This window comes from Sardina pilchardus, chromosome 12 (genome assembly GCF_963854185.1).
Source record: "Sardina pilchardus chromosome 12, fSarPil1.1, whole genome shotgun sequence".
Taxonomy (NCBI): Eukaryota; Metazoa; Chordata; class Actinopteri; order Clupeiformes; family Clupeidae; genus Sardina; species Sardina pilchardus.
In genome coordinates, this window is record NC_085005.1 from 3555663 (window position 1) to 3568334 (window position 12672).

Here is a 12672-nt window from a genome sequence, read left to right on the forward strand (position 1 = left end):
CTAGGGTGCTCGACTACGCCACCTGGGGACTCTCACACCAAGATTTACTTAAGCTAGACCTCCAACACCTTAATTTAGACAAGAGGGTTCCCACACACAGATACTGAAGTAATGACAGAGACGTGGTATTTCAATATAAAAATAAACAATATTTATTAACAAGAGTTCAGTAAAAAAGCAATATGGAGTTTTATTTCTCAGTATACGTAGGGATACGCATATTGGGCCTATTAGGCCAGCAAGAGGGAGGTAGTGGCTGCCACCAGAGATATGAGAATACGAGCAATCAATGGTTCCAATGAATCAGCTGTTAGGGAGAGGTTACCTGTCCTGGAAGAGGAGTGAGACCGACACACCACCCGTGTTGCTGATGCTGTTGCCTATTCACACAAACATACACACGCACATACTCAAAGGCACAGGTACTACAAAGAGTGATCACTGCAAATAGTGAGGTGCACGTTACCACTACAAATACTGTGTGAAATGCGCGAAGAGGAGGACTCAGAATCAGCGACCTGCCCCACGGAACAGCTTCAACACTCTGTTTCTCTGGAAGGGAGAAGGAGAGACTTGTGTTGCAGTTAAGCCTAACTGGTTGGGTCAAGAATAAGCAAAACTAGATGTTAGCATTAACACCGTACATTACCACAGCAGACTACTGGGGCAGCCAATACCACACCTACTACTGACACACAGAGAAGAGGGCAGATAATATAATCATGAGCCACGCCTATGTTTAGGCCGAATCAAATGAGCAAGCAAAATAACAAAATAAAGAAAACAAAATGAGGCAAGAGCTACGCATACATTAAATTCATCGGAGGCAAAGCAGCAGTGACAATCTTTCTGAAGATACAAGCAAACACAGTTAAAATCCATTGTTTACATTCTAAACAAGTATCAATGAGGGGTGCATCAGATGCAATAGCTAAGACTCCCTTTTACCTCTCTGAATATAACACTCAACCTAAATGGGAATGGGACTCCCTGGTTACATCCCCGTACGCAAACCTACATGAAATCACACACAAGCATAGTTCACATGCATAGGATTTACAATGTGACATGGTCATATTATAGTAGATTGAATTACTATAAACATACATACACAATACATTACATTACATTATATATATATTATTACCTTACAAGTCTTCCAAGAGACAGTGAGAGCGTTCGCACAGCGTTCGCACGGCGTCTTTCAGCCAAGACCTATGTTAAAAACATTACTATGAACGTGCGCAAAGACTCTTACAAAAGCACCATGCAAGCTCAGCATTTACGGTTTGAGAGAGTGTAAATACCTTCGGTAGATCTACAATATGCTACCCGGAAGCGTCTGGTACACAGTCAAACACCTGTTGTCAAACAGTTACACTTTACATACAGTCCAGCTAGCTAAAATAACATGTTAGCAGTAGCAAGGGATTGTTGACACATACCTTTCCAAGGCGACCGCGCAGCGAACAGTGTGAGGAGGACGTACGAGCAGAGGGATCACTTACTAGTCCACCCGATGTGTCGGTTTTAAACCAAATGCCCTTGCCGCTAATGAGTGACTAGCCACTGGCAAGCTAACTGGGGGCGTGACTGAGGGAAGGGGAGCTACGGTGAGCACAAGAGGACACAACAGTTACTCTGCCGGTTACATATGTTGAGATTACACTTCAATGCAAAGGCCTTTCCACACTGCGAACACTGATGTGGCTTTTCTCCAGTATGGGTCTGCTGATGTACCTTGAGTTTATCCTTCAATGCAAAGGCCTTTCCACACTGAGAACACTGATGTGGCTTTTCTCCAGTATGAGTCATCTGATGTTGCTTGAGTTTATCCTTCAATGCAAAGGCCTTTCCACACTGCGAACACTGATGTGGCTTTTCTCCAGTATGAGTCATCTGATGTTGCTTGAGTTTATCCTTCAATGCAAAGGCCTTTCCACACTGCGAACACTGATGTGGCTTTTCTCCAGTATGGGTCTGCTGATGTACCTTGAGATGACACTTCAATGCAAAGGTCCTTCCACACTCAGAACATGGATATGGCTTTTCTCCAGTATGGATCCTCTGATGTACCTTGAGATCACCCTTCCATATAAAGGTCTTTCCACACTGCAGACACTGATGTGGCTTTTCTCCAGAATGGATCATCTGATGATTCTTAAGAGTTTTTGTATCTGTAAAAGCCTTTCCACACAGCGAACACTGATGTGGCTTTTCTCCAGTATGGGTAATCTGATGTATCTTGAGATTACTCTTTTGTGTAAAGGCCTTTCCACACAGCGAACACTGATGTGGCTTTTCTCCAGTATGGGTAATCTGATGTATCTTGAGATGACTCTTTTGTGTAAAGGCCTTTCCACACTGCAAACACTGATGTGGCTTTTCTCCAGTATGGGTAATCTGATGTAGATTGAGATGACTCTTTTGTGTAAAGGCCTTTCCACACTGCAAACACTGATGTGGCTTTTCTCCAGTATGGGAAATCTGATGTAGATTGAGATGACTCTTTTGTGTAAAGGCCTTTCCACACTGCAAACATTGATGTGGCTTTTCTCCAGTATGGATCCTCTGATGTAATTTAAGATTGTTCTTATTAATAAAGGCTTTTCCACACTGAGAACATTGATGCAGTTTGTCTCCAGAATCTGTAATCTGATGGTCAGTGAGCAGTTCCTCCCTGGTTTCCAACTCCTGGTATAATTTCTGGTATGAAGTCTCCTGGCTACATGAGTGCTTGTAGCACACTTGATTTCCTTTTCCCTTCCTGTGTTCTGATTTAATAGCTTGATTCCTTTGAATGTCTCCTACAACATAAAAACAAATTGAGTGTTTGCAATAATATATATATTCACATTGCAACATTTTTAAAAAAAATCATAATACAAACTGTTCAGAAACTCACCTCTTGGAAAATAATCGGTGTGATCATGAAGATCTGAAGATATGTCTTCCTTTTTAATTTCCTGTAGTGGCATGGATATTTCAGTCTTACATTCATGTTCCAGTCCATATTCTTCATTCTCTTTCTTAGTTGTAAACAGATACTCTTGTAGGAAATCATCAAATTCTTCTTCACTCTCCTTCTTCACTGCTGTGAGCTGGTCAGATCCTGACATTTCAAAAGTCAGTTTAGAGAATAATCAAACAATCCTTCAGTACAAAAACAGATGTAGTCCTTTCGATACGTGTACCAAATGTGACCTCAGTATTGAGACCCCAGTCTGTTGTGTTCATAATATAGTCCTTTTGCCTGCCCCATTAGCCTCTAGAATTCACACCTAACCAATCAGCTGCAAGGGCTTTTTGAATGCAAATCTGATGTAGGAGGGAATTCCATATGTATGAGCTCTCTTCATACAGCTGATGGTCCTCAAATGGACATGGTCAGACCTCACACTGCTCAAAGTCCACAAAGGAGAACAGGTGGGGGTGGGGTGGAGCCATGGAAGTGTGAAATGTAAAGGTTATGGCTTGTTTTGGTCAAAGGATACTGTACGTGCAGAATTCTAGGGCCTAGGTTATGAGAGTTGTAGCAAATACATCATTCTTGTGTTGCCTTTTTTTTTTTACAGTGGTCACATGGTAGAATGTGGTACAAGATCATGTGGCTAGTTTATGCAAACACTGACTTCAGGTATATCTGGACAACAGGAGCTCAGGCTTTTTTGACATTATCTCTAAATGGAGATTTGTATTATTATCATTATTTATGTCTTTATTGATGTGCACACTATCGCTATCGTTTAAAATATTGTATTTGTAATTTTATATGAAGATATATAATTTACATACCAACATGAATTCTTTGTACAAACATAATTCAGGTATGAGTATAAAGAGCTTTAAACTTAAATGGTGCATGTTGGCTTAGGTAAAGAGTTACTGTATCTCAGCACCAGAACACTAGACAAGTACACTGTACTTTCAATCTCTCTTCTCTCTCATCTCTGAATCACAGCACTGAATCTTGTCTGTCTCTTGAACTTGTCTTTGTCTTGCCTCTCTTGGGCACCTGCTACACTGGCGGATACCTGTGCACTGACCCTGGACTATGACAGACTTTCATTTTGGATTATGCTTCCACAACTGCTGAGTCTTTGTGCATTCTAAATGAACTTGAATTGTAGAGATTTGCTGTTCTAGCTCTAGCTTCTGTTCTAGTTCTAGCTCAAGTGTTCTCTGCGACTGTGCTCCTTTTTCCAACCTGAAACTAGTAGGCTACTTATAATGGGGTCATTCCGTGTCAAATCACCCAATTTCAGCTACATTTGGAAAGTGACCCTCTCTGAAATCTGAAATAAATCACAGGTGTTTGTAGACTAAACCTATGCATAAATCTTAAATAGTATTTCTGGATCACTAATGGTTTAAAAACTACAGCCCTTTGAAGCTTCAAGTCATTTTAAGCATTGTGGTGAACAATCCTTTTTGGTCAACTTGCAATGTTATTGGTTCTTTTGGTATTTCACACACATCAGTGAAACTATGTGAATGGAAGCACATTTTCCTGTTGAATTAAGAAATCTAATCAGATGAGACGTGTCTTGTGTAATTTCCCCTCTGCAAAGCTCTGAAAATGGCTATAAATTCATTATGTGAAAAGACATCATCACTTTTGAAGGCTTCTCATTCGAAAGGTATGTGCCACAAATTTCATCAGGTTTTTTTCCCACTCATATATGGACTATAAAGTCATGTCCATGCATCAACTTTGGTTGTAATCGTTGTCATATTGGCAGAGCATTTTCTTTTAATTGGGCTTGATTTTCAAAAAGCCCATTTTCGTCCTATCATTTCACCATGTGGACAGTTAACAGGATTTTTTTTAAATGTTACCTTATCACATTCTGTATGTGAGGATCATCTGTCCAAAATGTGGGCTTGTTGCTGAGTTTCTTTATTGGAGATATGATTTTTGAAAAATATTCTCTATAAATCCACTGAACTTGCATTGGATCTGCGGTACCACTTTGCACCACATGGGGTGCTCTTTTAATACAACGGAAGTCAATGGAAGAGTAAGAGATTCACTTGTTTGCTGCACATTGATTTCTCAATTGAGATTCACTTGTTTGCTACCAAATTGATTTCTCAATTGATTCTATAGTAATGTTTTGCGTAGAATAATTTTTTGTGTATATTCACTTCTGTTTGGCACATTTTTACATAATTAATGATATCATTTGCATATTTTCATACATTAGCTAATATAAATAAATACGTTAACGCCTTTATAGGCCCATTGTATATAGTATTGTATTATGGGCCCTAATATGCAAATTGTATCAAATATATGAAACGATAAATGAGTATGTTTTTAGATGGGATTGCAGACACTATGCAAACTAAATGTACTGCAAAGCGATACACAATATGACCGCCGCTCAGTCCTGCACATTCTCTCCGCAAATATCAATCACGCTTTTGTTTCCATCGCCTACTCCATCCCCTATTGCAACTTTTATGTATGTAAATGAGTGTGTGCATGTGTGCGCTTGCTTTTGTGTATGAGTGCTTCTCTGTCTATGAGTGTGTGTGTGTGTGTGTGTGTGTCTGCTTGTGTGTGTGATTTATGTGTCTCTATGTATATATGTTCACTGTGTTCTCTGCCGTCACTGTCACTCCAATATCAGATCACACACACACACACACGCAGGCACACACTCACACATGCGCGCGTGTGCACACACACACACACACATACACACACACACACACAGGCAGACACACACTCACACACACACACACACACACACACACACACACACACACACACACACACACAGGCACACTCAGATACACCCACAGAGAGAGAGAGAGAAAGAGAGAACACACACAGAATACACACAGATAACACAGAACACACAGAGAGAGAGAGAGAGAAAGTTATAGTACATCACACACACACACTCACTTCTCAGCTCCGGTGGTCTCACAAAACTGTCTCAAAGATGTGTGTGTGTGTGTGTGTGTGTGTGTGTGTGTGTGTGTGTGTGTGTGTGTGTGTGTGTGTGTGTGTGTGTGTGTGTGTGTGTGTGTGTGTGTGTGTGTGTGTGTGTGTGTGAGGTGTGTGTATGTGTGTACTGTACATCTGTGTGTGTGTGTGTGTGTGTGTGTGTGTGTGTGTGTGTGTGTGTGTGAGAGGTGTGTGTATGTGTGTACTGTACATCTGTGTGTGTGTGTGTGTGTGTGTGTGTGTGTGTGTGAGAGGTGTGTGTAGGTGTGTACTGTGCATCTGTGTGTGTGTGTGTGTATGTGTGTGTGTGTGTGTGTGTGAGGTGTGTGTAGGTGTGTGTGTGTGTGTGTGTGTGTGTGTGTGTGTGTGTACTGTGCATCTGTGTGTGTGTGTGTGTGTGTGTGTGTGTGTGAGGGTGTGAGGGTGTGTGTGTGCAGGCGTGAGGACGTGTTTGTGCATGTGTTTGTGTAATTTGTTATGTACCTGTGTGTGCTGGTGCGTGTGTGTGTACTGTGTAGGTATGTGTCTGTGTGTGTGTATTTATGTGTGTGTGTGTGTGTGTGTGTGTGTGTGTGTGTATGACCGTAGCATCCAGCACCCAGAGCAAACATTCTCTTTTAAACATATATTATAGTTCATTAAAGGGTTCTAATGGTGTCACTTATATGTTTCTAGGACAAAAACTAGCAGAGATTGAGATGTGTTTGGAACAGTTTTTCAAATCCCCAGCGGGGGATTTAGACTACAGAGGGTTAATACCACCATCTACAGGCCGATGGGTATACAGTCCTGAATGTACACATAAATCCATTTATTTTATAGCCCCCCATGGATGAAATTCCACAAAACTTGGCATATTCCCAGGGGGTGTCAGGTTAATCATACACATGAAATTTGGTGCAGTTCATAACATCTCATCTGAAGATAAGGGCAATTAAAGCAATATTACATTGCATTTAAAATTTTTACCATGGGGGTGCAAATCACAAATGACTGGCTATAAGCTAAGTTGATGCACGGTCTTGAGACCAAGATACCATAAACATTTTGTCATCCTCGGCGCCACGGTTCAGGTAGTTATGTAGGAATAACTATCATTTTTGGGCTTCGGGCGGGGGCAGCGCGGGGGTGGAGTGACCCCGGGGGACGAAACGAAATTTTTCCGCAGAAATCTACTGGGGCTACATGCCCACCAAGTTTCATGTGCTCCGGTGTTACGGTGTCCCGGGAATCGTTGACGAAAAATTCAGGATCGATGACGGGAAAAAAGAATAAAAAAAATAAAATAAAATAAAAAAACTTTGACAACAACTATATGACCGCTTCGCTAGCTATGCTAGCGGCGGTCATAATAAGAACACAGAACACCACCCGCTCATATGTGTAGAAATGAGAACACCGCCCACTCATATGTGTAGAACACAGAACACCACCCGCTCATATGTGTAGAAATAAGAACACAGAACACCACCCGCTCATATGTGTAGAACACAGAACACCCGCTCATATGTGTAGAAATGAGAACACCACCCGCTCATATGTGTAGAACACAGAACACCCGCTCATATGTGTAGAAATAAGAACACAGAACACCACCCGCTCATATGTGTAGAACTAAGAACACCACCCGCTCATATGTGTAGAAATGAGAACACCACACACTCATATGTGTAGAAATGAGAACAACATCTGCTCATATGTAGAAATGAGAACACCACCCGCTCATATGTGTAGAAATAAGAATATAGAACACCACCCACTCATTTGTGTAGAACACAGAACACCACCCGCAAATATGTGTAGAAATAAGAACACCACACACTCATATGTGTAGAAATGAGAACACCACCCGCTCATATGTGTAGAAATGAGAACACCATCCGCAAATGTGTAGAACACAGAACACCACCCGCTCATATGTGTAAAACTGAGAACACCACCCATGTGGTGGATTTAGCAGGTCAGACAGGAAAATTCTCTTCATAGATTTTATTGAAGTTTCACAAGTTAGTTAGAGAAAAATGTTATAGTCCATTTGATTAAAGCGCTGAAGGCGTGACGTTGGTCTCGTGCTGAGTATGGAGCAGTCTCACACACCGCTGTCTCAAGCACTTTCGCCCATTTGCGCAGGTCGGATCAGAGAGGTCAGATAAGTCAGAGGAGTCAGAGAGTGACACGCAGGTTGGAGGCCGCTTTTATGCGCAGCTCAGGTTGCCGGGAATTGCAGTCCTGCGCGATGTCTATCAGGCAATTAGTGTCCGGGCCTGCTTAAAGCGACAACACAGTAAAAAGACACAACAACCCACTGATGTGTAGAACACAGAACACCACCTGCTTATATTTGTAGAACACAGAACACCACCCGCTCATATGTGTATAAATAAGAACACAGAACACCACCCGCCCATATGTGTAGAAATGAGAACACCACCCGCTCATTAGGACACAGAACACCACCCGCTCATATGTGTAGAATTAAGAAAACCACCCGCTCATATGTGTAGAATTAAGAACTCCACCCGCTCTATGTGAAGAACTAAGAACACCACCTGCTTATATGTGTAGAACTAAGAAGAAAGTGCTTTAAGGCCGTCGCCCACCGGACTCGTACGCGGCGCGCGCGACAATAAAACAATTAGAACTCCATTGTTTTCAATGGAGCAAAGCCCACTGGAAATGTCGGCCGCGCAGCAGCCGCACAGAGATAGAAAACTATTCTAAAATCCTGCGCGTCAAGCCCAAACCGCGGAATACCGCTGAACGGCGTGTCCGGTGGGCGCCTCCTTGGCGAAGAATGCCGATGAATATAGCCACACCCACACAACAAATATAACCACGCCCACATAATGAATATAGCCACACGCCTGCATACTGAATATAACCACGCCCACATAACATCACTGGCCACACCCACACATCACACTCTTTGAGCGCTTGGACTCGTGCCCATGGAGGTATTATAAGAACTGGAGAAAGTGAACAAGTCCCGCCCCCATTCATTTCAATGGGAATGCTAGGCTAGTGAAAAGTGCCAAAATTGAACGATTTTGTCAAGCTTCAACATGGCGTTTCAAGGGGCTTGTTTCCGGTGCCGTTTTACTTAGCCAATTAAGTGCCAGGTTACTGACTGACATAAGGTACAGAACGAGAGCTCGTGCCCACACTAAGCTCGTGCATGAGCTGAGAGTGGAACAGCCACCAATCAGCATGAGGAAAACGCAGGGAAAACGGCACCGGACATTATGTATTTCTGGAAAATGGCGACGAGGAAGTGCCTTGCTAATCGGCGAAGCTAATCAGTCAAATCCTGACCCCCTGCTCGTGCCAGCAGAACCTGCTTCTCTTCCTCAGAGTGCCCCCAGAGTGTATCATCATGAACATGCCCCCAGAGTGTAGCACTGTAGCATCATGAACATGCCTCCAGAGTGTAGCATCATGAACATGCCCCCAGAGTGTAGCATCATGAACATGCCCCCAGAGTGTAGCACTGTAGCATCATGAACATGCCTCCAGAGTGTATCATCATGAACATGCCCCCAGAGTGTAGCACTGTAGCATCATGAACATGCCCCCAGAGTGTAGCACTGTAGCATCATGAACATGCCCCCAGATTGTAGCACTGTAGCATCATGAACATGCCCCCAGAGTGTAGCACTGTAGCATCATGAACATGCCCCCAGAGTGTAGCACTGTAGCATCATGAACATGCCCCCAGAGTGTAGCACTGTAGCATCATGAACATGCCCCCAGATTGTAGCACTGTAGCATCATGAACATGCCCCCAGATTGTAGCACTGTAGCATCATGAACATGCCCCCAGAGTGTAGCACTGTAGCATCATGAACATGCCCCCAGATTGTAGCACTGTAGCATTATGAACATGCCCCCAGAGTGTAGCACTGTAGCATCATGAACATGCCCCCAGAGTGTAGCATCATGAACATGCCCCCAGAGTGTAGCATCATGAACATGCCCCCAGAGTGTAGCATCATGAACATGCCCCCAGAGTGTAGCAACATGAATATGCCCCCAGAGTGTAGCATCATGAACATACCTTGAAAGCTAAATGTTGGCAGGTATGGCTTAAACTAACGCCGCTGACTTATGCCAGCAACCATTTCACTTTGATAATAAACAACATTTTCGCATACAGCAAGAATTACACAATTTCATTAAAGCAACGTGGAGAAACCTAAGAGAGAACAAAAACATTACCTCCGTGATCCCATGTCAATAGAGAACCACTAGTAGAGTACCACACAGCAAGTAAAGTGTGCTAGCGCCCTATGTGTCATGCTGCCATCTAGTGGTTAAGGAATATGTAACACCCATTATTATGATTGTAAAAGCTGTGCTATTGAAAATCGGCATTAAGTCCTTTGGTTGCTGGCATAAGTCAGCGGCGTTAGTTTAAGCACATAATTGACGTTTTGTTTACATGTGTTCAATGGAAGTCAATGGGAACCGTAAAGTGACAAATCGTGGTGACCAAAGATTCTTTAGCCGGATAGCGAGACACCGGTGGCTAAAACCGCTGTCGCAATGAACTCACGTTCCAGTGTTGAGTCATGAGCTGGAGTTACGTTTGTGTGCAGAATAAAGTGTCGTGTTTGAAACTCGGTGTGCGTGTTTGGCTTTGGTGTGCATGTGATAGCGCAGTCAGTGGTAACGGGCAGCAGCACCGTTACATGCCCCCAGAGTGCAGCATCATGAACATGCCCCCAGAGTGTAGCACTGTAGCTGCCTGCCACTCTAGCTGCTGAAGGTAGAACTGATTGTTTTCTGTCTTTGTACCAACAGTACTCGGTAACCTCGAGAATCAGACATCTATGAGTGAAATCACCAGAGGCCAACCTTTATTGATACAGTGATTTTTTTATTTGATTTGATTTATTTGACCAACTCATATTTAAAATAAAAGAACATGATACAGATCATAGACCGCACCATCTCTTTCAACAAGAAAGTCAGGATTACACAAAAAAGCCCTGAGGCTTATTTCCATTGTGGTCCCACCAATGGTTGATCACAATCATTGTGGTGTTAAACTACACATACACACACAAATACACACACACACACACACACACACTCTCTCTCTCACACACACACACACATACACAGAGACACACACACACACACACACACACACACACAGCGTCCGGTTTAAGGAGTACAGTCCCAAGAGAGCAGCTCTGTATCCCACTGACACACTTCTTCAAAACTCCACATGAGGTTCCAGAGGGTTCCAGGACTCCCCATGAGGTTCCAGCAGTTGGAGACCATTTCAAATGTTCAGACATGATTTCATCATCTTCAAATGATCTCTTCAGCCAATGTTCATGTGTTAGCTCTTAGTCACAACACTCCTGCTCCTTGAGCTCTAACCAGTGTCCATGTTGCACTGATGACCAGCCAGCAGCTCCCTCTACAGGCCAGAGTCTGTCATTGCCATTCTCACACATCTCCTCTCAGACTGGGGCTGTGTGCATGTGTGCGTGCGTGTGTATGTGTGAGTGTGTGTGAGTTCTAGGCCTGCCCTTCCCTCTGATGGGCATGTGGTAGCGCAGCTCCTTCCAGAAGCGGGGGGTGGGTGTGATGAAGGCTAGCACATCCTCTTCCTCCTCCTGCCACTCCTCTGCTGCACTGCAGCAGGTGTGTGTGTGTGTGCAGGTGTGTGTGTGTGTGGGACGCAGGGCTCCCTGCTCCTCCTTCAGAAGCTGCACGGCCGGGGGGAGGGCAGAGTCAGCCACGCCGCCCAGGTCGATCAGGACGACGCGCAGCTCCTCGTCCTCCAATAGGGAGCGCTGCAGAGCCAGCTGCTGCTCCAGACACGCCCCCCAGTCGTCCCCATAGGACTGGCCCCGCCCCCCTCCATATATGAGCAGAACCCGACGACTCAGAGAGAGGGCGGAGCATACCGCGTCCACTAGGGCTGTGGAGACAGAACACACACACACACACACACACACACACACACACAGACACACCACATTAATGAGAGCTGTGGAGACAGAACACACACACACACACACACATACTCACACACACACACACACACACTCACAGACACACACACACACACACACACACACACACTCACACACACACACACACACACACCAGGTCAATTACCCTGCAATCCAGAGTCGTAAGTCCCCCGCCCGAGTTGGAAAGCGTAAATTACCCAGCTGTCTAAAGTAGCTGCCTCTTACAGAGGAACGCCCCCTTTACCTCGGAGTACCCCGAGGTGGTCTTACGACAAACATCGAGATGAGAGGACATGTATTTTTTTTGTATTTGTACTGTGTTGGTCGTTTTAATGACGATGTAATGCTTTTACACACTAGATTACATTACTGCTTCAATCCAATTCATACATTTAACGGTCTTGCTGTGCGTGCAATACAATGTAATTTGTTTTCCAGACGGTTCGCTTAAGAGGCTAGTAGCACAAAACAATAACAATGACTAGTTAGCGTGCTAATGCCCATCGTAGCTGAAGAGAAATGCACTTGTTGGAATTGAAATGGGTGCAATCAAGTTGGTAATTTTTTTATTATTATTAATTCACACTGATCATAACCAACAAGGGAGAATGAGGGACGTGTTCTCGTGTTCTAGACAAATGTCCAGCACTAACAGACAGCTGCTGTCCTGGTGGCATCCATGTTCCTCCCAAAAAGACTACAAACCCCAGCGTTCACACTGGC

General features: G+C 43.9%; 1 protein-coding gene across 1 annotated transcript in view; it reads right to left on the bottom strand.

The window, feature by feature from the left end:
• Positions 1-10846: 10846 nt before the first annotated feature.
• LOC134097632 (interleukin-1 receptor type 1-like) overlaps positions 10847-12672 on the bottom strand; it is a 25738-nt gene continuing 23912 nt past the window's right edge. Inside the window, exon 11 of the mRNA XM_062550559.1 lies at positions 10847-11894. Within this exon, the coding sequence (XP_062406543.1) occupies positions 11431-11894 (464 nt within the window). The 3' untranslated portion in view covers positions 10847-11430. The remainder of the gene's footprint in view (positions 11895-12672) is intronic.